We start from the raw sequence: 24,092 nt of genomic DNA on the forward strand, positions 1-24,092 counted from the left end.
AGAGCATGCTTGGAACCGAAATACGAAGGGCGCATTGCATTTGAGCCACTGAATTTTCCACATGTCCGCCTGTTTTATTTATATCCCCAGGAACACGGGCCGAGCATTGTTAGATTATCGATCAACAATCATGCGAAACATGGTGGCCCGGGTGTGCGCGCTGGTAATTCAGATCTCGAGGAAAGGGTGCGTCATTGCCTTTGACAGAGATTGGCGTTAGAACACTACTCGAAAAAAGTCCAGGGCTTCCTGCATTCAACTCACCTCTGCGGCTGTCAGCCTTTCCTTTGCTTCGTATCTGACCAGCTTTTTCACCAGATCGCGGCCAAGGGAAGTTGCCTTGCCAAGGATCGTTTCCCACGTTCGTGCTGGATATTCTCGGAATTCAATCTTTCCCCAGTCTGGCATCTCGTTCCTTGACTGTCAATGAAAACGGGTCAGAGCTTTCTTGTGCCGTCGAGTCAGAACATGCTACAAGCGTTTACATACCGGCCACGACTCGGGGGTCGGGGTTCCCAAGGTTGTGAGAATCGAATGCACCAGTGCTAGCTCGCTGCCGATGGGTCCGGCATCAAAGAGCTGCGGGTGCTCCGGTTCGATTGCCTCCGCAACGACACAACCGGCTGCCCACAGATCCAAGCTGGTGCCGTAAGCTTTATCCCCAAAGAGGATTTCCGGCGGACGATAGCATGTGGTACCAACGTCTATGATCTTCTCATCAGCCGGTTCCGAAGCTTTGTCCTCTGGCGACCATGCGATGCCAAAATCTGCAAGGTACGCAGGCCCATCCAGACTCCGCAGCAAAATGTTTGAAGGTTTTATATCGCGATGGATGATGTCTTGTTTGTGGATGTGCGCCAACGCGCAAAACAAGTCCCTGAGATGGGACCGAATCTGCCGTGTTGTGAGTTGATCTCGATGAAGGAGGTCATCAAGGTGGTATCTGATATATGGGAAAACCAAGACAAAGCGGCTCCCTCCCTCGTGGAAGGATTCTAAGAGTGGTATGATATGCTTGCTTGAAGCCCGCTTCAACAGTCTCGCCTCGCGTTCTGAATCATGCGGTGGCTCGGTGAGATGGGGAGTTGTGACCTTGAGAGCGACGAGTAGCCCGTCGCTATTCTTGCTTTTATATATGCTAGAGAAGAGCCCATCTTGGTCATGGACGGCTTTTTGATAAGAACCAATCTTCTCACCCCGCCTTGACTCAATCTCTGTTTCAACTCTGGCGGTCCACTGCCTATAGTCCTCATCACTATCAAGGCGCGCTTCTTGATTATCATATCCGTCAACTGCCTTCTGGCAAATAACCTGATATTCATCCTGAGGTTTTGAGAGGGAAATGAGCAAGCACTGATGCACGGAAGCATTACGGGTTGGTTACTGACCCTGGACGCAGCATTTGCATAGGCCTCACCTTCAGCTCTCGTTGCCTCGGAATGAGCGGCAGCAAATTCAGCAGAGGGGAATGCGCGGCGATGTGCAGTTGTTCTTCCAAGCCATGGTGTTAGTTGGTGCCGCTTTTTTTCATGCAAATCCATTGAGCCTCGACCACTCACATGGAGGTTATTGCCGCCAGCCGTTCGGAGAAGCTGAGGTCCATTCTCCAATTAGGATCCGAAGCCATCACTTCGCACTTGCTGTATGTCTCCTGTAGTTGATCAACGCTGTAGTCTGCCCTTTGTGCTTGGGCGATCTCATGCTTCTCTGTCGAACCAGTATTATCAAGCATCTGGGTCTCTTTGATGGAGGCCGCAGTGGGGTAGTTGACTAGTTAATATGGCTGCAGTGAGGGATGCATGCGGCACTAGCGTTTAGGTCCCAGACATCGCCAGCCAGAGGAAGCGGAACGGCTGTTTCTGCGTACCAACTTCACTGCATCTCTCATCACAAAGAAAACCAGCTGCAGCATCAGCGCTTTTGACTTCAAGACAATGCCGTTGTGTCTCAGTCTCTCCGATATCAACTCCAGAAGATGCCATGCACGTGACTGCTGAGCAAAATGTAACTTTGGCTGCAGTCTTGGCTGTCTTGGCACGGTGTCTCCTCGCTTTCAAATCGTCATCATCACATCCATCGCTGACTGTGAAAGCACAACAACTGCCAGCACTCATTCATTCGCTGCACCTGGTGTTGCTGTGCGCGTTTCTTCTGGTGGCTCTGCTGCTCTTCACTTTCTAGCCCCAATTGTGAGAATTGCCATTATGTTGACTGCGGAAGCTGGGTGTTGACAGCTCGCGCACAAATTGTTTGTTTCACTATGGAGTTGTCACGACAAGAGTATCCTGCTCTTGCAGTAAGTGTTGCCAGGAACCCTGAATTGAGGTGCTTCTGGACTCTGAGCGGGATCTTCCGGAGCAACCAAGTGGTGAACTGTGGTGTATACTAACCCGGTTCTTTGCACTTCAGGCCCTCTTGAAACCTAACCAAACCGTCGCCGTGGTTGGCGATCGGCTCAAATTGATCAACAAAATCAATCAGGATGTCGCAGACTGGCTCCAGGTATGTCAGCCGCCATCGGCTCAACTGATTCAAAATCGCTCATAGCAAGTTTCAGGAACGACGTCGCCTCGAAGAAGCGTACTGCCTCGGCCTTCGGAAACTCGCGCGACGGCCCCAGCCAGAACAGGGCGCTGCACTGGGGTAGGAATACGTGAGATAGTACTCTGATTGAGATACTGATGAATTGTAGAATTTTCGAGGTACCTTGGCAGCGCATAATATCCGCAACCGAGTCGTTGGCGCACTCCCATGAGACTTTAGCACAACAAATTGAGGCGGATATCGAAAAACCGTTGAGGGAATATCCTTTTAGGAATAAAGAACTGAAAGCCATGTCTGGAATTCAACAGGACCTTTCCAATCTCGCGCGTTCACTGGATGCGGCTGAGAGGAAGGTTAGCAAGTTCAAAGACAAGGGACCAAAGGCGGCAGGGAAGTCATCTACTGCATCATCCGCTGCTCATGAGGCAAGAGCACAATGGGAATCCAGGGCCCCTTTTGTTTTTGAGAAATTACAGGAGGTCGACGAGCATCGCCTTAACCACCTGCGAGACGTGCTCACCCAGTTTCAAACTCACGAAGCCGATCAGGTCGAGCGCAATCGACAGTCGACCGAGAGCTGTCTCAACGCATTGCTTACTGCTGATACAGCGGAAGAGATTAGGTCTTTTGCACTTAGGGCAAGCGGCGGCCGGACCGTAGAGTTAGAGACCCAGCAACCCCCTGCCACGGCTATTTCCGAAGTTGAGACTGCGCCGATGGAGCCCTTGGAACCACCCCCAAGGATCAATGACGATGCGGCCAGTCGACGCTCTAGCCATTCTAACCGCGCAAGACCTAGCCTTGGTACACTCCCCTCGTCTGTTGTGCTAATTGAATTAGTTGACGGCTAACACACCTCCAGCCGCCGAACAACCGCAGCAACCGCAGCAACCGCAACAATATCCACAACCTCAACCACGGAATACCCCATTAGGAGGACTGAAGCGCCTTGGAACGGTCATGGGGCGAAGACGAAGTATTGTACAGCCGACTTCTGGGCATGCAACTCCAGAGAAACGATTCAAATCCCCTTTTTCGTTCCGCCGAACCGAATCCTCTCGCAGTTTTCATCAAGTTGAGAACCAGCCCACCCCTCCGAACGGTTTATCACCCGTTCGATCCGTGGACCAATCTTCCCATCATCGACCTGGTTCCTCAGCCACAGGAAATGCTTCCCAGACTGAACCTCAGATTGACACTGTGCTTAACGGGAATGCCATACCTGAAGAACCTGACGCCCAAGAAACTCCTGCAGCCAATGAGTCTCATGAAGAAAGACCTACATCTCCAAAGGTGTGACCCACCACTAGTGTCCTAATAATCGATTCACTAACAGTGACCAGCAACCATCAATAGACGCGGACGGATTCTCCGCTAAGCCAAGCACGATTGACGAGATATCCAGATTACAGCAGGAAGCTGCTGCGTAAGTGTACTTCCTACCCGAAGTATGACGATCTCTTATATAGTATTTTAGGAACGAAGATCCAGGTCTCAATCTGACAATCCGCGACAAACCCATTCAAGAAGATGAAGGAGAAGCCCAACTTGCATTGAATGAAATGGCAAGTACGTTGCGACTGGTATGTGATTGCAAGCAGTTGCTGGCATCTTTTTGGTAGTATAGTGCTCACTTTGCCATTAGCAAGCAAAGCAATCAGGTCTCTCCCGAGGCCCCGGCACCCTGAGAGGTCGTCGCGACGTTCGCAATACAATATTTGTCCCAAACAACGTCCCCCTTGAGAGCGACACTCAGGGTAATATCCTTTCAAGGACCATTCCAGAACATTCGCCTGCATCATCTCCGCAAATCCCGCAGGTCGCAAGCCCCCAAGAGGACCGTACCATCTCCGACGTGACTTCCATCCATTCGTCACAGACGCTGCATAGTATGTCCGGTCCAATATCCCACCCAGAACTATCAGCTCCTGGGCTCAACGCCTCTATTGTCGAAAAGCTCAACGCTTTCGTCTCGGAAGGCACTGTCACTAAATCCTTTGTTGTCGGAGAGCTTGCTCTGGCATACAATCCCACAGAAGGCTCTTCTCGCGCTAGTCAGGTTGTGCGTCTAGACAATTTCCAGAGCCTCGAACGGGTTGCCGCCAATCCTCAGTTTGTGTCTGAGGCTGCCCATACCACTGTGAATGGTGCACAGTCTCCGGAAACCACCGAAGACCGAAAAGGAGAGTACAGCGTATCGCTCTCTTCCCTCAAAGGCCCAACTCCAACAGTGGCTTTTAAATACCAAATCCACCTTGACGCTTCCAACCTATCAACTTATTGTCCTGTGATTTTCAATCCTATATGGAATGAAGAAGAGTTCCAAGCCAGTGTCATCATCAACTGCTCCCTCAATCCTCAGTTTGTTTCATCCAGTCCACTGGCATCTATCGTCCTACAAAACATTTTCTTGACAGTCAGCCTTGATTTGTCTCCTGTTGACGAAGAGACTAAGCAGCCCCGTGCGGTAGCTCGCGCAACAGGTGCTGCCATGCATCCAAACACGGGTGCATCGTTTAGGCGAAAAACATCGTCAGTCGTGTGGAGAATTCCTGAGTTTGAGGTCAAGGCAGACGGGGAGAATAGGTTTCTGGCACGGTTCACTACCACAACCAGTTGGCCTCGCAAGGGTAAAGTTGAAGCGAGGTTTGATGCGATTACAAAGGATACCGGTCTACGCCTTGGAATTAGTTCGCAATTGCCCGCTCCTCAGGGCAAAGCCGATGAGACGGCAGAGGCGAGCTCCCACGGCACCGAACCCACGACCGCGACGGAAACATGGGCTGAACTTCCAACTCAACGAAGACTTTCTGTTTCGAGATACGTTGCTGTTTGATTGATACCCGTTTTGCAGCCTCCCTCATTTTAGACTGCAACGGCGTTGCTCGCTACTTTGCAGTAGGTTATTCATTGGGTACTCGGCACATTGATCCGTTTCCAAGGAAAAGCGTAGGTATACGGCTTTGGCCATATGTCTGGTGTGGGATGCAAATAGTTATCTTGGGATATACATTTTGATGGAATATTGGGAGGTTAGCATACTATCCCACGGGCCCCGTTTGGTTTTCGAGCTGTACGTTTGACATCCTGTACTTATACGCCAACATTCGTTTCCGTCTCGCTCCGGCCCGCCGTGCATCTGACTATTTGACAACAATAATACGGCCGCTGTTATAATCGAGCTGTTAATACCCCGATGAATAACCGCAGCCTAGGTTCTCGGTGATGCTATGCAATTCGGATTCTGTTGTCGGCTCCCTTTCGTTTTGCTTGCGTTACCTTTGTGTACATACTCTGTCCATACACCTAATTTTGCGCATCCGAGTGTCCCCCGCGAACTCCGCAAAAGCATTGAAGCGTCGCACAGTGAAGGTGAACTTTGAATAGACGTAGTTACACATGTTGCATTGGGTTCCGGGCTCTCCTATGGCTCGCATTGAGGTAGTCTTAATATTAGTCTCCATTGGATGCACACCGTCGTATGATCGGCTAAGAAGACGGACGCAGTCCGCCTGGGATGACCTGGTCGAAGTGGAATTGCCGACTTCAGTCACACAGCAAAAACCCCCGTAGACCTTCATAACCCGTACGTTCACTCTTGAAAAGGAGCAAGATTCACAACAATTGGCACCAAAAGAAGCCCAAAAGCACCATGGCCCAAGACGACCAGCAAGCCCGAACCTTTCTCCGCAACGCCATCGCCAAGCATCAAGATGCCCTCATCACAACCACCACCGCCCTCGTCAGGATCCCGTCTCCAAACCCCCCGGGCCACACCGCCCACGTCGCCGACGCCGCGATCAAACTACTCCAGAGCATCCCGCACGCACACGTGTCCCGCCATGAAACTGCACCGGGCCTGGTCAGCGTCGTTGCCCGCATCCCCAGCGGGCGGCCGGGCAAACGCCTCGTCTTCAACGGCCACCTAGACACCTACCCGCTCTGCGAGGACCTCCACTGGACAGTCCCGCCGACGGGCGGCGTGCACAAGGATGGCAAGATCTACGGCCGCGGGGTGTGTGACATGAAAGGCGGGATTGCGGCGTCCATCACGGCGGCGAGGATGCTGGCGGAGCATCGCGACCTGTGGCGCGGGGAGATTGTGATCACGCTGGCGGGCGACGAGGAAAATATGGGCAGTCTGGGGACGAAGTGGCTGCTGGATAATGTGGAGGAGGCCAAGGGGGATGCGGTGATTTGCGGGGACGTTGGGTCGGCGCGGGTGGTTCGGTTTGGGGAGAAGGGGTTTGTGTGGATTGCGGTGGAGGCGGAGGGGGTTGCGGCGCATGGAGCGCATGTGCACAAGGGTGTGAATGCGGTTCGGCATCTGCGGAAGGCTCTGGATGCGGTTGAGTCGTTGGAGGGGACGGTGGTGGACGGGCCCCGGGATGTCGGTGAGGCGATCGATGCGGCGGCGATTGTGTCGGAGTCGTTGTCTGGAGAGGGTGAGTCGGATACGTTGCGCCGCGTTACGGTCAATATTGGCACGATCAACGGTGGTGTCTCGCCGAATTTAATACCTAGTCATGCGCGGGCGGAATGTGATATTCGCCTGCCGCTGGGTGTTTCGGCGGATGACATCTTGAGCCGCCTGAAGGAGCTGCTCGAGCCGATGGAAGGGGTGAAATTGACGGTGATGCGGAAATTCAATCCCAATTACACTCCTCCGACGCATGATATCGTGCAATTGGGCCTGAAGGTGGTGAAGGAGATAACCGGGAGCGACTGTGTTGCGAACATGCGAGTTGGCGCGTCCGATACTCGCTGGTATCGTGCTGCTGGCATCCCGACCATTGTCGTCGGTTGCTCTGGAGGCAATATGGGTGCCGCGGATGAGTACGTCGAAGTGAATGAGCTTGTTCAGGTCGCTCAGGCTCACACCTTGATGGCTTATGATTTCTTAAAAGGCTGCTGACAGGAGTGAATTGGAAGATTTCGGGCCAGTTTCCGTCTGGTTAAAGGTCAAGATTATTTGGCAGATACAAAAAGGGGTTTCCAGTCAATGGGTATATTTAACACATTATATCTAAACGCAGCTTATCCCAAGAAGCTCCCAGTAACGAGGCCAACATGCAAAATAAAACAGAAGCGGCATGCAATATTAGCCAGCCCTCACATGCGAGCAGCCCTCGTCGTCTTGTCGTAAAACTCCAGTGTCATCGCGGCGAGGAAACATGGAATATCTTTCCGTTCCTCAACCCAGAATTTGATAAGATCTCGGATTTCAAGTGCGAAAAGACTATTCGGCCCGCCAGATATCTTCATTGTGCCGTTTTCTCCATCGAAAATGATCGAATTCTCTTCCCCATCGCCCATGCTCCCTGGTCCTCGAGAATCAGCCGACGCACTCGCGTCACCATGTCTATAAGCCGCCGAAAGATGAAACATGGAAGTCACTCGCACACGGCCGTTTGGCATGAAATCAAGCTTATACCCAAGAATTGACGCCACGGCTTCACGGAATTCAGAGGATTTTGCCGTCCAGATCTCTTTTAACCGGCGAATTCGCTTTTCTTTATCGGCAATTTGCTTCTTCGTCTCTTGAAGCTCTAGCTGCAAACTATCAACAGCGCTGGCTGGAGCCCATTTGATGTTGTCCTTCTCTCCACGTAATTGTTTCAGGAGCTCGCGATTCTCAGCCCGTAAAGTGGCGAGGGTCGAAAGCTTCAGATTTTCAAAATCTGACGTAGGATTTGATCGAAGTTCGAGAATACGTGTTCGGGACTGAGCTTGCAACGAAGACAGGTGGGATTTCGCGGCGTCAAGTTCTCGGCGCAGTAGCTCAACCGACTGTTCGGACTTCGATAGAGAATCTTGTAAAGTTCTGTTTTTGCGGACCAAAACAGCGAGTCGCTCACCATCAGCGTCGCTTTCTGCCGGAGAAAGTGGTCGCTTGGTACCGCGCATCAACGGGGAATTACTAGGTGTTGTCTTTTCTTCCCTTTTCGACAATTCTTCGTGTAGCTTGTGAAGCTCTTCTCTATGTTCGCCTAGAAGAGCCTCTAGCTGAGCGATATGTTCGGATTTCTGGGTATCGATCCGGTTCTCCTCTGGATTCATCAATGTCTCCTCTGTATCAAAGGTTTTTAACTGTGCCCGCAGGTATTCTACCTCTTTGATGGCCAACACTCGTTGGCGTTCCAGCCTGGTTTTGGCGCGGATATCGACATTGGCTACGCCTGACCCGTTGTTGCGAAGCGTATCTATTTCCTTCTTTAGTTTCTGCTGCATCGTCTCTAGGCCGTTTATAATTTCCGTCTTTTCCGCGACCTCGGTCTGGATGGTCCCGATCTTATTGACAAGAGACGCAATTTCAATCCTGGCTTCAACCAAGCCTCGGGCGACGGATTCTGGAGAATCAAATTCAGGATCCTGTCCATCTACTTGTAACAAACTGGTCCAAGACTGGCGCTCATCTTCCAAAGCTTGATTCTGTATGCGCAGATTTTTGAGCTCAGCTTCTAAACCGCTCATTAACCGTAATTTGTTTTCAAGTGCAATTTTTTGTTCCTCCACGACATCAACCTTCTTTTGACTCTTTCGTAGCGGTCTTAACTCGGATTCTAGTTTCTTGACCTGTGAAAGTTGTTCCGAAAGTTCTCTCTTCAGTACATTTAATGCTTCAGGTTCAGATCCTTCGGACTTCAATCGTATATTTTCCGTTTCTAGCTGGTCCACTTCAGTTTCACGCTCTGTCAACCGGTTCTGCGTTGCCTGCAAACCAATTTTGGTTTCCTCAAGTTCATTCCGCAATTCATCCAGTGTCTTTTGAAGTGAGGAGCGAATTGTCTCCAATTCACTGATCTGGTTTTTAGACTGGCGTTCTCGGTCGGCAAACTGGGACATCGAATCCTCGTATTCCTCTTGTAGGCTCCGATTTTCGTCTTGCAAGAGCCGAATCTTCTTCTCATAGCCGCTCTGTTCGTTTACGAAGGTTTCCCGGGATTGGTTCAGTTCTGCGGTCAGCGACTCGACTTTGCGTTGGGCTTTGGCGGAGCTACTCTCCGCGGCCTGATGATTGGAAATTGACTAGTCAGCATATTGTTTTAAAGGATAATGGTACCGGAAAAAAAACATATCTAACCTGCGCCTTTCTAAAATCGGCGTCTGCTCTCGCCTGCAACTCGCGTAATTCCTTTTCATGCTGCAGTGCGGCCAAATCTCTGTCCTGCTTTATATTCTCAAGTTCATACTTCAAAGTGCTAATCTCAACGCGTAATTCCTCATTTCCCACGTCTATAGGGGTCAGAGTTCAAATCAGTCCTCGAGTCATCGCCTCTTCAGAGCACAAACTTCCAAGACCTTAGATACTAACCCGCCTTAGTCGAGGACTCATGACCACGAATGCTTCTCCGAAACGAGTTTCTGGATGGCGTACGCGGTGAAGAGGGCGCTCCGGATAAAAGGTCATACGTAGATCGCGTTTGCGAAAGCCGGCTGTGATTCATCTGAAACAGAGGTTGGTTAGAAAAGCTATGTGCTTTCTTAAATTGAGACGGAATGCTAGTAACCACCTTGCAAAGGGAGCAAATGCAGACCAAAAAACGGTCAAACGGGACTTGGGAAGCGCCGCAGCATCCTGAGTAGCGAGTAACTGAGGTCCTTGTAAAGTCCATTTACCTCTTCGTCAACAAGTGATCAATAGAGAATGATGACATAAGCAGGAAATAACTGGCTCCGGCTACCAACTACAAACTTGGCTTCATAAAGTCAACTGAGGAAGTTCAATCGAGGCTACATGAAATGCAAAATTAATCGTACGAAGCTGGTAGTTCAAGGCATATTCCTAACCACCCTGGCGAATAGATGCACCTTTACGGAAGCCGAAAATGGGGATATTGGAGGTGAAGAAGTAAAGGATGGAGGTAGACTTGGTATCGAAGGCGACTTTTATTCATTATCAAGCCGAAACCCGCCCTGCTAGAACTCCGAAATATGCCAAGCTGAATGACTTTACGTTTTTGAATTTTCTATCGAGAGATCCGAAACAGAAACCCTTCTTTGCCCTCTAGGACTTACTAAGATCGATGCCAGCGGCGGCTTCAGCGTTGCCATATGCCTTCAAACGGATGGCCTGGGTAGCGATAAATCCGGTGGTATCTGTCGGTTGGAAGTCTTCGAGACTGTCCATGCTGCTCTGCTCAGGGCTATAGAGCTTGCTCGTCTCGGAGCTTCGTCCCAAAACACTGACTGAGCCCTTGTAACAGCGAAGTCTGACCTGGCCGTTGACATCGTCTTGGCTGGCAATGATACTCTGCTCGATGAACTTGCGTTCAGGAGAGAAATACAACCCGTTGTAGAGGATTTTAGACCAAGTAATAGTGACAAATTGGTCACGGAGAAGACGAACTTCGCGGTCAAGGACAAGGCCTTCAAGGTCGAGATGGGCAAGGCGAAGAATGGTCATCGCGGGGGAATCACTAGATGGCAGACGTGGTCAATTGTCTATTTGGAAACTTACGCGTTTGGGAGATACGTTGAATCGGACAATGCAGGGGTTCCTTACTAGCATCCGCGCTGGGAACGAAGATTAGTCGTTGGCTGCCTTGGATCATGGAGGGAGAACTTACGGATTTAAGACCAATGTATCGGTTTTCTACAATGTCAATGCGACCAATTCCTGTGGAGACATCGTTAATACGGGGATTTACCGGTAAACCGGGTCCGCAACCCAAACTCACCATGTTTACGGCCGAGTTCATTGAGAGTGGTGAATAGCTCCAATGAGTCGGTGACTACGTTCCCAGATTTGGGGTCGGATCCGAGGACAACTTTAACTGGCAAACCTTTCTCGAAGACGATGGTGACATCCTCGGGTGTATTTGGGGCATTTCGTGGATCGTCAGTCAATTTCCACATATCGTCTGGCGGAGTCACGTCCGCTTCCTCCAAAATACCGGCTTCATAGGAACAATGGGCGAGGCTATACGGGGGCATCAGTCGAGCTACCTCTAATATAAGGCTATCACAAACGGGGATTCTTTACTTCTCATCCATGGACCTGTACGTTCACATATATGTTAGCATATCCTCTAGTAGGGAAAAATATGACAAACCCACCATGGTTTTGCCTTTGTAGATGTGACTGGGATGTTATGTTTCGCGGCATAATCGAGAAGATCATTACGGCCAGCAAAACGGTCGTAGAACTCAGGAAGCCGCCAAGGGGCGATGACATTAATCGAAGGCTAAACGGATCAGTATCTCAGGTCTCTTGTTACGATAACTCAGACCGAAATACTCACTTGGATAGCGTAGAATGCGAGTTCGAATCTAACTTGATCGTTTCTGTAATCTCAACAATGAATACTTGCGCGTTTCTATTTTGGGGTTTATCGAAGGATATTACCCTTTACCCGTGCAACCTGTCCCCGGACAAATCATCAGCACTTGTCATGACCGCATAGACAGGGGGGCGTGGACTGTGCAGGGCACCGTTGCTCACCATGGCTGACAGCACCGCAGCCTTCTCTCTTGGCAACACGCATCATAGCTCTCGCGATGACAGGACGGGCACTTTTCCAAAGTGTGAGCTTCCATTCGACCCTCGTTTCAAAGGACTTTTCTTACAGACTGGTTCTACTTCAAGTTAGCAATGATTGCCGACACGCAAGACGCTCAGTTGGAAGCTTACCCAAGGAGATATCGGTCTTCCCAGATAGCCTAGTAGCACTGGTTAGTCTAACGGGGTTGCTCTGAAAGCATATACTCAACCGGCTCACATTGCATTGAATGGCACGGAAGCAGAGATCCTCGACGAATTCACGCTTCAAGTCCTCGACAACGAGCTTCTTTGCGCCAATTGCGAGAGCCTTCTTCTCTGCTTCTTTAAAATCCTCTGCCTGGCCTACATCGGCAAGGAAGCAGACGACCTCATGGCCTTGCTCAATAAGCCAGGCAAGAATGCAGCTGGTGTCCAATCCGCCAGAGTAAGCAAGCAGGACCTTTTCCTTGTTGGCCATTGTGGAGTCGTCTGTTGTTGTACGAAGCTGGAGAAGGGTCAATTGATGTCGTTGCTGGAAAAGAAGAAGGCAGAGCCGTTTGCAGTAGTAAGCTATGAGTTCCTGAGATCGAGGGCGTCCAGAGGAAAACTTCTTCAGTTCCTCCGCCAGCCAGCTCGCTGAGCCTGCATGACTCACGGCCCGAAACGGAAGGGTAGGGTTTAGGGCTCCAGCAAGCTCCGCTATTGGTGCGCCGGCCCCGTTCACCGCCTTTTAACCCCGCCGTGGCTCAACCACAGCTCTCCCCGGTCAACAAACGACAGTCTACAGATGACATCCATGCCTGCGAGCAAAAACGTCAAAGCAAAGAGCGGCGGCGAGCTGGATGCCTGCAAGCATCTGGCTAGACCGTGATCGAGTCGATGCGGCTGTCGAACTAACTTGACTGGGATCGAAAAGCTTTGCCTGCTTGGTGGCAATGAAGAAGCTTACTGCACGCCATGAAACAGCTGCCATCCGACGGCATTTCAGCATATCTGGTTTTCCTGATGAATATTTACGAATTATTTGTGACACTGCATGCAATTACCGTCAAAGCTTCAAGGCAGCTCAGACAGTTTGCCAGGATGCCGGCCTCGATCTGGGCGCGTCCTCGAGGGTTCAGCAGCGGGGCAAAGTGCTCCATCCGACAAAACCGTTGACCATTTTTGCTTTCAGACGAAAAGTAACTAAGCCTTGAGATCACAGAGTCAAGATCAAGTGACAAGCGAGCCGGACCGTGAACAAATGATTCGCTCCCTTCTCCGGTCATGACAGGGAACTTCGTCCGTCGAACAGGTCTCTTCCCCATCAGATTTGTTCCCTGTCTATACCAGAGCCTGCTATTATCATTATCAGAGATTATCCACCCGGCTGTCCATTCCGTGTGGGAGCTTTTGGGGCTACTTTGCCCTCTCGACTCCACTGCATGCACGCGTTAAACTTACGACTGGCAGCGCTTTTTCGGTGGATCAACTCGCATGCCAAGGACCAGACCCCCAGGTTTTCATCTAAAATCGAGCAGACGACACCCGATCGCATGCCTGTAAATACATGCACTTAATCTGTAATCTTTTGATCTCATGAAGCGTGATCTCAAGGATCTCATCCTGTTTTCGTCTCTTCGGCGTCATGACTCCGGTCTTTCGAGTCTCTGACGCCATGCACCCCATTGTTTCGTCCTCGTTTCCTTCGTCCACGGCCACGAGCCAATAATCGACAGCGAATGCGAGATGATCCATGGTGATTGGCCCAACCAGAAATCGGACACAGACAGGGCAAATCGGGGTGGTTCTGATGGGAATGGCTGCTGTTGGGTTTGGGCAAGCTAAGAAGTTAGCTGAGGCTGGGCAACCTTACGACTCCGACACCGAGAAAGCATGTGTCGTTGGACAGAAAAGCAATTATGGTCGCGTCTATGACCAGCACTCAGAGCGGAATGAAACTACGAGGAGCTGAAAGCCGCTCCGATAGTCTGCGCTTGTGCTAGTTATCTCTTTTCGCAGCCTTTTCCTCAGGACAACCTCCTCCAATTTAAAGACTTTTGAGAGCCCGTTCGTTGAGAGACCTCGCTCCTTACCCCTTTCCAGTCCAGCCTCAGATCCTCCACCCACGAGGAACGGTACCGTGGAAGATTTTGGAGCATTACCGGAGGCTCGGTTGCCTGATATTTCCTGCGCGAAGGGGCATTCACCGGCCCCTCTTCCACCAGCCTCTCAAACAATAATATTCCGTATGATGATTCTCTTTTCGTGCCGCTCCGATTTCCGGTAAGCTTTACCGGAAGCCCAAAAAGTCTGAATTTTTGTTGTTTACTTTGAAATTTCTCCATACAAGGCTGCCAGCTCTTGATCTTGACGCGTGAAGATAGATAGGTCGCACGAGCTATTCGACTATGTGATATTTTGATCCGTTTCGCGTTTCGTCCTACCTTGTTTTCTTTGGAGTTCTTCTTTGCTGGACACGCAGCGGTGTACCGACGTTCTGATGCGGCGTTCATGAATTCTGGAATCGAGCCAATTGTGGTCAAACTGGCATCACTATGTCGACAGTCAATATGGAGAATCGAAGTACTCCGCTCGAAAAGGGAGGCATGCCTTCTCGTCAGCCTAATCGATCCTTGTCACCTGTCGCCCATGAGCGCATCGCAACGGAACCCGAATCTCCTGGCAAAAATCCGGTGTGCATGGGCAAATTTGGCCTTCGTCGATCGCATTCGGTAGCCCAAAGCAAAAACATACCTAGAGTTCACACGTCCGCCGTCATGGGAGCCGCCAATATACTCCGCCGCGGGGAAAAGAGTAGCCAATTGTTAGACCGAAGGCCACCGAGACGAGGTCGCAGCAAAGACCTTACATCCGAGTCCAAAAATACGCAAGGCGTCCGGGAGGGAAGGCAGTTTACCGTTGGGAACGTAGGTCAAAATGGGAAGATATACCTAAGGTATGCGCCCACATGCGCTCTGAAGACGTTGATCAATACTAATGCATTACGACTGTCCGTAGACCTGTTCCTATCGCTAATCAAGCCTTCCATTCTCGCGCACACTCCCAATCACCCTGCTTGGCTGACGACCAGAAAAATCTGCAGTCAACCCCGCTAGTTGAAGAAGCTAGACATAGTTTCTGGTCAAACTCACAAACGCCTGATTTATGGCCACTCTATGCTCGAGGGAGCAGTATGGATTATCAAGATGGCGTTCCCAACGCAGAATACTCTGCTCCGCGTTTGAATAGACGCCATTCGCTTTCTACACTCGGAGACGAATTCCATCCTTCTCCTTCCGAGCGCCGCGGAGAGCTGAGGATTGTGATTGAGCGACCTGATATGAAAGAGTTTAAATCGCCTGGTAAAACCGAAATTCCTTCGTTAGAAATACCGATTCCTCATTATAGACTTGGAGGTTTTAGATTTACGCAAGGAGGGACGCCCATGCTACGCAGCTCAGCGTACACTCGAACCTCAGTATCGGATAATTTTCGGTCATCCACATTCATGAAAACTGACAGATCTGGAGTACCGCCCATCCCTAGCGAGATAGTGTCAACCGGCCCATCTCTCTATACTCCACCACTATTTCCTTCGTCTCGTGCTTTTAGTGGAGTTAACACCTCTCCGGCACAGTCTAGTGTCTTCTACAAACTGAAGGAGCCTATTGAGCCGTCTGCCTTTGACACCCTGTTGACTATTATGGATGATCCCTCGGTCGTGCGGTATGCAAAAGGGACCAAACAAGTTACGGCTGCAACTCCTGCACGCATTGTCGCCCAAATTTCGTCAGATTCTTTCATGGACTACGAACTGGTATCCGACTTCTTTTTGACATTCCGTTCCTACCTCTCACACACGAATCTGCTCTCATTATTAATGGCAAGGCTTGAGTGGGCAATTAACCGCTTGGAAGACGATGGTAGGATTATTCGAATTCGCGTCTTCGCTGCCCTGAGACATTGGATTTTGAACTATTTTACCGACGATTTTGTTCCAAATCGTGATCTACGGACTCATTTCTGCGACAAACTTAACCAAATGTATGAGAACATAAAACGTATGAGCAAAAATAGCAAAAGCGATCTCAAAATTCTAGTTGATTTGAAGAAATGCTGGAACGGTAGATGCGCTCTGTACTGGGAAAGCCAGGAATCAGCAGACGGAAAAGATGCTGATGACCCTATCGTCCCTGGTGGCATGGAGGGCAGCAACAATGGAGAACTGAGTCCTCGAGATTTAGGGGGGTATGAACATACCCTAGCGATGCATGCGCAGCCCGCTATTTCAGCCCAGTTCTTGCCTGCAGCTTGGGATTCCCGTGGACATCAAAAAGCGCCCGAGCCAGTCGTTGAGGCGCAAACGTCGCCCATAAGCCCCAGCACAATCCACGCGACCTCATGCTCGTTACCGCAAATTATTACGAAGCGAAACTCCTTCCATGCTAACCAAGGCGAGTCACCGCATCCCGTCCTTTTGGCTTCTCCGAAGCTTTCGTCCCCAGTTTCTCCTAGACAGTTCAATTTTCCTTCCATGCCCCCAATTTGGCGGCGGCCAATGCATTCCCATAAACGGAGTGGTAGTTTTTCGGATTCAGTTCGTGATGACCGGGCACCACTGCCACTCTCAAACTTCGACTCTCACGGACAGCCTCTGGGCCAGATGTCGTCTCACAATGAGAATATCATCAGGGGGAACGTATACGGACCTCCTGAGCCTCTTCTACTCCCTCTAGGCCCACCGTCCCCAAACTTCGAGGTCCCGCCAGTGGGATTTGGGCAATCAGATCCAACAAACCGGTCAGACGGACCCAAACCTCCTGGACCTGGAATGAAAAACTTTATTGGAACGCTTCGGCGAGCGCTTCAGAACCGACCACCTGGGAATCATGGGAATCCTCGTGGACTTAACTCCACAGAATCACGGGGCAAAACGTCGCCTTTGCCTAGGAACGTTTCTTTCCGTCCCAATGGCTATAGGGTGAAAACAGGAATGCATTCATGCTATAACACGCGCGTCGATCTCCTTTGCGAGGAAGCATATTCGTCTTATCTGAAAGTCTTGAAGGAAGCAGAGTCTTCGGGCCCTTCAATAAGCCAAACAACGGCTCTGTCTGACGTGGAAAATGAGGGACGTACCTCTGCTGATCTACACGAGAAGCCAGGCTATCTCACGGCCCGACGACATGACAGCATACCTAGTCAACTAACGACCGGAAGCAAATCCATTGTTATAGTGGATGATACACGTACAGGTGCACCATTCATGTCAGGTGGGCTACATATATCATTATCCGCCCCAAAATATATCCCTTCGCAGCTCCTTGAAGACCATTCCCTACGACATGACCAAGGTCCCAAGCCTTTGGCGCCCCTAACAACGACCCGTGATACGCCATTGGATAGAGACTCATTTGGGGACATGTTTGAGCCCATGTTTCAACAATCAAAGCGACAATCCGCGTTGTTTTACGGTACTGATAGTGCTGGAGATGACAAGCCGTTTCGTGGATTGCGCAAGTATGCGTCTCATGAAAGTGTAATGACGAAACATAGTCGTGTTTTCGAGATCGATCTCATGAACCGCTCTGAGCTTTCTCATGCATCTGAATTGAAGCGTCGTGGCCCAATGCTTCGTCGGCGACCGGGCGGGGACTTGCGTAAGATGCAACATGGCCTGGAACTAGAGGCTAAGGGCAAAGCAGTATCCACTGACGACTTAACGGAGACAAGTTCAATGGCTGGCTCCTTGCTGCAGATGGCGGACGTAACCCGTTTTAACGATGGTATTGCGAATTCAGGCCCCCGCCGTCAGCGCTACTCTCTAGATGAACCGCGAAATATTCGACGTACTTTCGAGGCTACTGTAGCTGGCTTTGCAAAGATTCCTGACGATGATGATGGGGGTATTGAGTCAACATTGTTGAAGTTGGAAGGCAAATGGGAGCCGCAGTTACCCATTCATCCAGCGGTACATGTTAAGGAGAGAAATATGCTCAAAACATCAGGCATGTCGGCTACTGGATCTGATAATTTACTGCGCAGGGTTTCAAGTACTTCGGGTATACGAATTAGCTCATTCGCTGAGTCCGAAGATTCCTACTGTTCAGTACCACTACTCGAACGTGGCTTGACTGACGAGTCGATGAAGAGCCCCCGAGCATACGATATGGTTTTAAATACACAATCACACCTGAGCGATCAGGAGCCAATAGCATCAACGGAGACTGAAGGCTCTCTATCGATCGAAATGGTAGAAAAGACGGACAGTATGCAGCAGCTCCCCCTCCGAACGAAATCCCTTGAAAATCGAAAAGAGGGTCCGTACGACAACGATCCTGAAATGGAAGATTATGCGTCCGAACTTTCATCAGAAATTTCAATAGATATCATTGATGGCGCTGAAGGAAATAGTATACCCAACCAAGATGGACAAATTGCCTCCCCAATCATGTCATTCGCAACGCTAGGAGTCCCTACTCATCCTCTCGCCGACCCCCCATCTCCGCCAATGACTTTAGGGAACCACGCGTTCAGGACGTCGGATACCCACCCGCCGAACCTGCAAAGGCAGCCTCTGACCCCTGAATTTTCTCCGACTGGCATTGCTTCTAGGAGGAATTCTGGGCGTGCTAAGCATTTACGTTCTCATACCGATAGGCTGCGCCTCAATTTGGAGGCTCAGCTTCCATGTTCTCCAGCCGGGTCGTTCACAAGCGCCAGCCATACGCCATTTATCCTCGCATACGATTCAGAGCTCCTTGCGCGGCAATTTGCCATTGTTGAACAAGCTGCCCTGAGCGAGGTGGATTGGAAAGATCTTGTTGATATGAAGTGGAGTCATTCGTCACACACGACCCTTAATTGGGTAAATTATCTAGCGGACCAGGATCGCAAAGGCATCGACATGGTCGTGGCAAGGTTCAATCTCATGGTGAAATGGGCACTTTCAGAAATCGTCATGACCACGAACCGGACATTACGAGTGAATACGATTACCAAACTTATCCATGTGGCAGTCTACTCGCGGAGGGTTCGCAATTATGCTACCATGCTGCAGATCACCATAGCACTTTGTTCTGTCGACTGTACGAGGCTCACTAAGACGTGGGAGCTCGTTCCGGACGGCGAAAAGCAGCTATTGAAGGAAATGGAACTCTTAATTCAGCCCACTCGAAATTTTCATAATCTGCGGTCTGAAATGGAGACTTGCAATTTACAAGAGGGCTGCATACCATTTGTCGGTAAGTCTTTGGCAGCGGTTTTCGACAAATAATTAGCACACAGGTCAGATGAAATCCTAATACGCGGCAAATTGTAGGTTTATATGTCCAAGATCTCACTTATAATTCCCAAAAGCCGGCGCAAATCGCTAGTACCCGCGATGGCGAACCGTTAGTGAACTTTGAGCGGTACCGGACTGCCGCAGCAATTGTCAAAAGCCTCCTTCGGTTAATAGACGCCAGCACTAAATATAATTTCGAACCTATTTATGGCCTTGTCGAAAGATGCCTTTGGATTGCATCTCTGACAGATGACAAAATCATCGCCTTGAGCAAGGAACTCGAATGAGATTGCGAAAGCTTGGGGATTGAACTGCGCGCAGAAGAGCGCCCGACCTAGGTAGAGCTTGCGTTATCGCTGCCAGGCGCTAAACGCTCCTCTCGAATGCTTCGATGTATATTATGATACTTTCCTAACCCATATCCCTTTCTTCACCGTTACAACCTCGACTTCCGTCCGTTTATATATATATTCATATTTGCCTCGTTTGATACCCCAGCGAAACTTCCACGGTTTGGTGTTTGCAGTGTGGGGAGGAATCTCGTCTTGGAAGACAACGATGTACTCCGTATAATCAGCACGATCAACCACCAGAGATAGAAGAGCGTTGATCCTTGATCCTTCATCACATCTCCCATATAATATTGTGTTGGATGTAGTCAAAGAGAGTCGCTGCTTTGCTGTCACTTTACTTATTCAGTGGGGTTAAGATAACCAGCAACTCTGTAGTTACTGCTGATTAACTAGGGTGATTCTGACGTTGGCCGCAACGCGATTGCACCAAGCCGAACACAAGAATCCGGTATCAAAGTATTACCTCCGCCGCCATTTTACAATTTCGCTTCCGTGGTGACGATTTACGATTCCAAGGCATTCAAAGGAGATGGCCATCCAATAGCCCTTCAGCCACCACCCGGCGTTTCTCAGCGCCTCATGGAGTTCTTCGACAACCACCGATAGTTGCTTTTTCCTTGCGCCGTATATTATGGACCCAGCGAGCCCACGCCATGAAGCGTTCGATGACGCTGAGCGAGATGGAGTTGAGAAACCGAAACCGCGAACGCTCCCGGACGATCTACCGACGTCCTTGGATGACCGCCGGAATGTGCCCATCTACACAGCGGAGACGGAGATGTATGATGGCTGGCAAGGTGGGGTGTTTCTGATGGAATTCATTTTTCTAGGGATTGGGCTATTTGCTATGCTTCGTCTTTAGAAGCTGGTGGATAACGGTTGATTTCTCCAAGACATACGTGCTAACTGTCCATATCATATGAAATAGGCCAATCGCAATTCCTGACTAGCCCCGTCCCCACGAAGCCATTGACGTTTAACCTCTCCCTTGACGACCCGACACATGATGATGATGACCTTGATTTTCGGACCCGATTAGGCTCCCACATGGAAAATGGAGGGAAGGACGACAGTGATGCGCGGCTAATGGAGATGCTGGCAGCTCAGGCCGCGCATAGAGATGTGGAAACGGAAGGTGCTGATGAAGATGACGTTGCTGCGGATGGGAAGATGTCGGATGGGCAGAAGCGGGATATTCTACAGAGGACCTTGAACATGGCGGCTAGCAATGGTGACGTTACAAGGGTAAGGAGGATATTGGACGGGGAAGCGAGTCAATATGTGGATGTTAATCTTCCAGATGAAGAGGGCACGGCGCCCTTGATATACGCTAGCTGTTTTGTATGTGATTCTCCGAGTCTGTTGAGGGGATAATAAAGCAAAGCTAACATTCGCCAGGGCCACCAAGACGTGGTGACTGCATTACTGGAGGCCGGCGCACGGGTTGACGAGCAAGACCGCAACCAATGGAGTGCATTAATGTGGGCAATGACCAATCGGCATAAAACCATCGCAAAGATTTTGCTTGACTACGGGGCGTCGCCTAATATTAGGTCGTCTTCCGGAGGCACAGCGTTTGACTTTGTGCAGCCTGGAACGGACATATCGAACTATCTGCATGAGAACGGGTATCATTTTGGATCTTCCGGCATCGAAGGCGATTTTTACGATTCTGGTTTCGGCGGTCGGTTCGAGGAGGAAATGGCCGAAAATGAGATGAAAAGAAGAATGATGATGGAAGAAAGCGCCATGAATCTAGAAGTTGATTTGTCAAGCTTAGGACTCGACGAGAAGCTTGATGTATGCACTGCATTCATATGTTCACGGTTTTTGTTATGCTTGGCTGACCTTTTGCTCTTGTAGTCTCCTGATGAATTCGAAGACCAGCAAGAATTTGTCTGGGATCGTTGTCTCCACGATCAGATGTTCGTCTTCCAGGAAAATGAGCTGGATAAGATACTGGATATCGTGGTTACCAATATGACGCCGCAGCGGTCTCCGTCCCAGAAGCCCATTCCTGCAAACGTTTTATTCCTTTGCGCTCGGTACGCCCACTACCATGCCAGTCCAGAGCTTCTTGGGACATTGCTACTATCCGCAACGGATAGGATAAACGAAGTGGTAGAGAAACATCAGTGGGATATGACAATTCTGGCGTTCTGGATATCGAATGCTACGTTGTTACTTCACTATCTCAAGAAAGACGGAGAGTTAGTATCCTCAACAGTCGAATTTCAACTCCATCTTGCAGAACTCATCAATGATATTTTTATCCTCGTTATTCGAGATGCTGAACGCCGGATGGATAAGTTCTTCGATAACGCAATGCTGGAACATGAGACTATTCCCGGGTTTGAAGATGTCCATTTCCAAAATGAATGGAAACTATTCCGGTCGAAGTCCAAAGTTAAACCCGAGCCCTTGGAGAAAAGAATGAGGCCGCCTTCTCCCAAGCGGCGAGCAGAAATCTCTCCACGAAACATCACGTCTTTACTTGCTTCGACCCTGTTTGTGCTAGATCTTTATGATGTGCACTCGGTCATTACGGCCCAGATACTGTCTCAGCTGTTTTACTGGCTAGGCGCAGAGCTCTTCAATCGGATTATGACAACAAGACGGTATCTCGCGCGCACGAAAGCAATGCAAATCAGAATGAATGTATCGGCGCTGGAAGACTGGGCGCGATCAAACAACCGACAGCCAGAGCACTACGAAAATGGGTCGTCGACGTGTACAGGCGAGAGCACGGTCGAAGCGGCTCGCAAGCATCTTGAGCCTGTTGTGGAGTTGTTGCAATGGCTTCAGTGCTTTTCATCGCTGGGCGACGATATAGACTCTCTCGTTGCGACTTTACAGCAATTACCTCGCCTCACACCCATACAGCTCCTCCATGCGGTAAAACTATATCGACCGGAAGTAGGCGAAAAGGGGCTCCCGAAGAGCGCAATGAAATATCTCACAGCACTACAAGACGATCCATCCCTGCTCTACCGGCCTACGTCTCCAAGGCCCGAAAATACCCCTAAATCTCCACAGCTGCGTGCAGAGCCAACAACGCCTACGATAGCTGCTTCCCCTAATAAAGACACCCCCCGGCACTCGGCTGAAATACCGGCGCCGAAAACACCTCAACTCCAGCCGCCCGTTCCTTCACGGCAATCTCCCCTGCAATCGTCTCCGCAGCCCACCATCTCTGCCACGGACCGCACCACCTTGCTGCTCGATCCGTCGATGACCCTTCCGTTCTCCCTCCCGACGAGCACGGATATGCTCATTAGCTACGGCGCTGGATTTGGAGGAACCAACCGAGATCGTGAAAGAAAGTACATCCCAACCGTGCCCACAGAGTTTTTGGCCAAGTTTGATAGGAATTAAGTCATATTAGCAGCTGCAGTTGGGTACGGTCAAGCACTTTTAGTATGCCGCGTGCCGGCGTTTAAACTGTTTATAGATCCCTGGGGCTGCGTCGTGAAGAGCTGCCGGGGTGCTCGGAACTAGCGAAAAAGAATGCGAAAAGATCAGACGATTTGCGTCAACTCCGCGGGTGGAACTCCTGGCCCGAAGCGGTTAGCGTGCATCGCATAAACCTTCCTGCTGGCGCATTATTCATGAAGGCATGCATAAGCGTTCGCATTTCCCGGAACGGTTAGACTTTCCAGAGCGGTGGTTGGCCCGGATTGCAAGGGCCCCACCAGGATTGCACCAATCAGCGCAGGCTCTAGTTCGCAGCTGCCAAATCGAGCATGGTGGTAAATTTTCCCGTTTTCGGGACTTTTCTATTGCGCATGTATGGATGGATGGATGTATGGACAGCGCGGTACCAAGGGAATGTAGTAAATGGATTTGCTCTGATAATCATGGTGGCTGAGCAGAAGCCCAGGCACGTCCGGCACTTGGATAGCATGGCAGGAACTGCCGAGTGTCGAGACTTTTGGACCAGGAGAGATGTTCAAACAGTCCCTGTTGGAGCATTGCAAGTCCCATCCGAGCGCCAGAGTGTCAGTGTCAGGTACTGTAATTACAAGGGCGGTCGTGGCCCAAGCGGCAATCCCTGCCGGATCCAGCCAAGCCGCAGCGAGTTAGCGCCACATGTACTGGCCCAAAGCGGCCTAGCGGACCCTCGGTTCGGGTTGGCGGGTCTGGTGGTTTCCCAAAAGGGGCAGCGCTAGGCCGCACGACGAATCAGGCAGTTGTCGGAGGTGAGGTAAGCGACCGGGGTCGCAGAGATCGCGCAGCGTGTACCGGTACATGGGTGCGCGGGAGAAATTATTATGTGTTTCGACGTCAACGGTACCTGCTGCGTGATCGAGGCGATGGCAGTGGGAATCAGCCTGCAACGCACCGCGTATGAAGACGACGACGGCTCACGATAAACACCTTCTCTGCATCTTCGTCTTCCTCTCTGCTCTCCAGCATCCCTGACTGCTTCACCAGCTGCATCCAT

General features: G+C 50.4%; 8 protein-coding genes across 8 annotated transcripts; 4 read left to right on the forward strand and 4 right to left on the reverse strand.

Annotated features, from left to right (window-relative positions):
* Positions 1 to 168: 168 nt before the first annotated feature.
* UREG_07225 (uncharacterized protein) lies at positions 169 to 1,541 on the reverse strand (the record flags this gene model as incomplete). The annotated part of the gene is made up of 4 exons (XM_002582406.1): positions 169 to 198; positions 265 to 420; positions 490 to 1,323; positions 1,389 to 1,541. The coding sequence occupies 4 exons, from the start codon at positions 1,539 to 1,541 to the stop codon at positions 169 to 171; spliced, it is 1,173 nt and encodes a 390-aa protein (XP_002582452.1).
* Positions 1,542 to 2,260: 719 nt separating this feature from the next.
* Positions 2,261 to 5,380, forward strand: UREG_07226 (uncharacterized protein; the record flags this gene model as incomplete). Its single annotated transcript, XM_002582407.1, has 8 exons — positions 2,261 to 2,296; positions 2,410 to 2,502; positions 2,558 to 2,643; positions 2,693 to 3,348; positions 3,407 to 3,837; positions 3,888 to 3,970; positions 4,022 to 4,127; positions 4,190 to 5,380. 8 exons carry the CDS (start codon positions 2,261 to 2,263, stop codon positions 5,378 to 5,380), a joined length of 2,682 nt encoding a protein of 893 aa, XP_002582453.1.
* An 816-nt stretch (positions 5,381 to 6,196) lies between these two features.
* On the forward strand, positions 6,197 to 7,130 carry UREG_07227 (uncharacterized protein; the record flags this gene model as incomplete). Its single annotated transcript, XM_002582408.1, has 2 exons — positions 6,197 to 6,989; positions 7,069 to 7,130. The coding sequence occupies 2 exons, from the start codon at positions 6,197 to 6,199 to the stop codon at positions 7,128 to 7,130; spliced, it is 855 nt and encodes a 284-aa protein (XP_002582454.1).
* A 526-nt stretch (positions 7,131 to 7,656) lies between these two features.
* UREG_07228 (uncharacterized protein) lies at positions 7,657 to 9,992 on the reverse strand (the record flags this gene model as incomplete). Its single annotated transcript, XM_002582409.1, has 3 exons — positions 7,657 to 9,555; positions 9,629 to 9,780; positions 9,860 to 9,992. The coding sequence occupies 3 exons, from the start codon at positions 9,990 to 9,992 to the stop codon at positions 7,657 to 7,659; spliced, it is 2,184 nt and encodes a 727-aa protein (XP_002582455.1).
* Positions 9,993 to 10,552: 560 nt separating this feature from the next.
* UREG_07229 (argininosuccinate synthase) lies at positions 10,553 to 10,951 on the reverse strand (the record flags this gene model as incomplete). Its single annotated transcript, XM_002582410.1, has 1 exon — positions 10,553 to 10,951. One exon carries the CDS (start codon positions 10,949 to 10,951, stop codon positions 10,553 to 10,555), a length of 399 nt encoding a protein of 132 aa, XP_002582456.1.
* A 1,159-nt stretch (positions 10,952 to 12,110) lies between these two features.
* UREG_07230 (argininosuccinate synthase) lies at positions 12,111 to 12,506 on the reverse strand (the record flags this gene model as incomplete). Its single annotated transcript, XM_002582411.1, has 3 exons — positions 12,111 to 12,117; positions 12,179 to 12,207; positions 12,267 to 12,506. The coding sequence occupies 3 exons, from the start codon at positions 12,504 to 12,506 to the stop codon at positions 12,111 to 12,113; spliced, it is 276 nt and encodes a 91-aa protein (XP_002582457.1).
* Positions 12,507 to 14,565: 2,059 nt separating this feature from the next.
* On the forward strand, positions 14,566 to 19,582 carry UREG_07231 (uncharacterized protein; the record flags this gene model as incomplete). Its single annotated transcript, XM_002582412.1, has 3 exons — positions 14,566 to 14,966; positions 15,029 to 19,254; positions 19,332 to 19,582. The coding sequence occupies 3 exons, from the start codon at positions 14,566 to 14,568 to the stop codon at positions 19,580 to 19,582; spliced, it is 4,878 nt and encodes a 1,625-aa protein (XP_002582458.1).
* Positions 19,583 to 20,279: 697 nt separating this feature from the next.
* UREG_07232 (uncharacterized protein) lies at positions 20,280 to 23,023 on the forward strand (the record flags this gene model as incomplete). The annotated part of the gene is made up of 4 exons (XM_002582413.1): positions 20,280 to 20,445; positions 20,577 to 20,989; positions 21,047 to 21,448; positions 21,512 to 23,023. 4 exons carry the CDS (start codon positions 20,280 to 20,282, stop codon positions 23,021 to 23,023), a joined length of 2,493 nt encoding a protein of 830 aa, XP_002582459.1.
* Positions 23,024 to 24,092: the final 1,069 nt, after the last annotated feature.

The sequence above is a fragment of the Uncinocarpus reesii genome, genomic scaffold (genome assembly GCF_000003515.1).
Source record: "Uncinocarpus reesii 1704 scaffold_5 genomic scaffold, whole genome shotgun sequence".
Classification (NCBI taxonomy): Eukaryota; Fungi; Ascomycota; class Eurotiomycetes; order Onygenales; family Onygenaceae; genus Uncinocarpus; species Uncinocarpus reesii.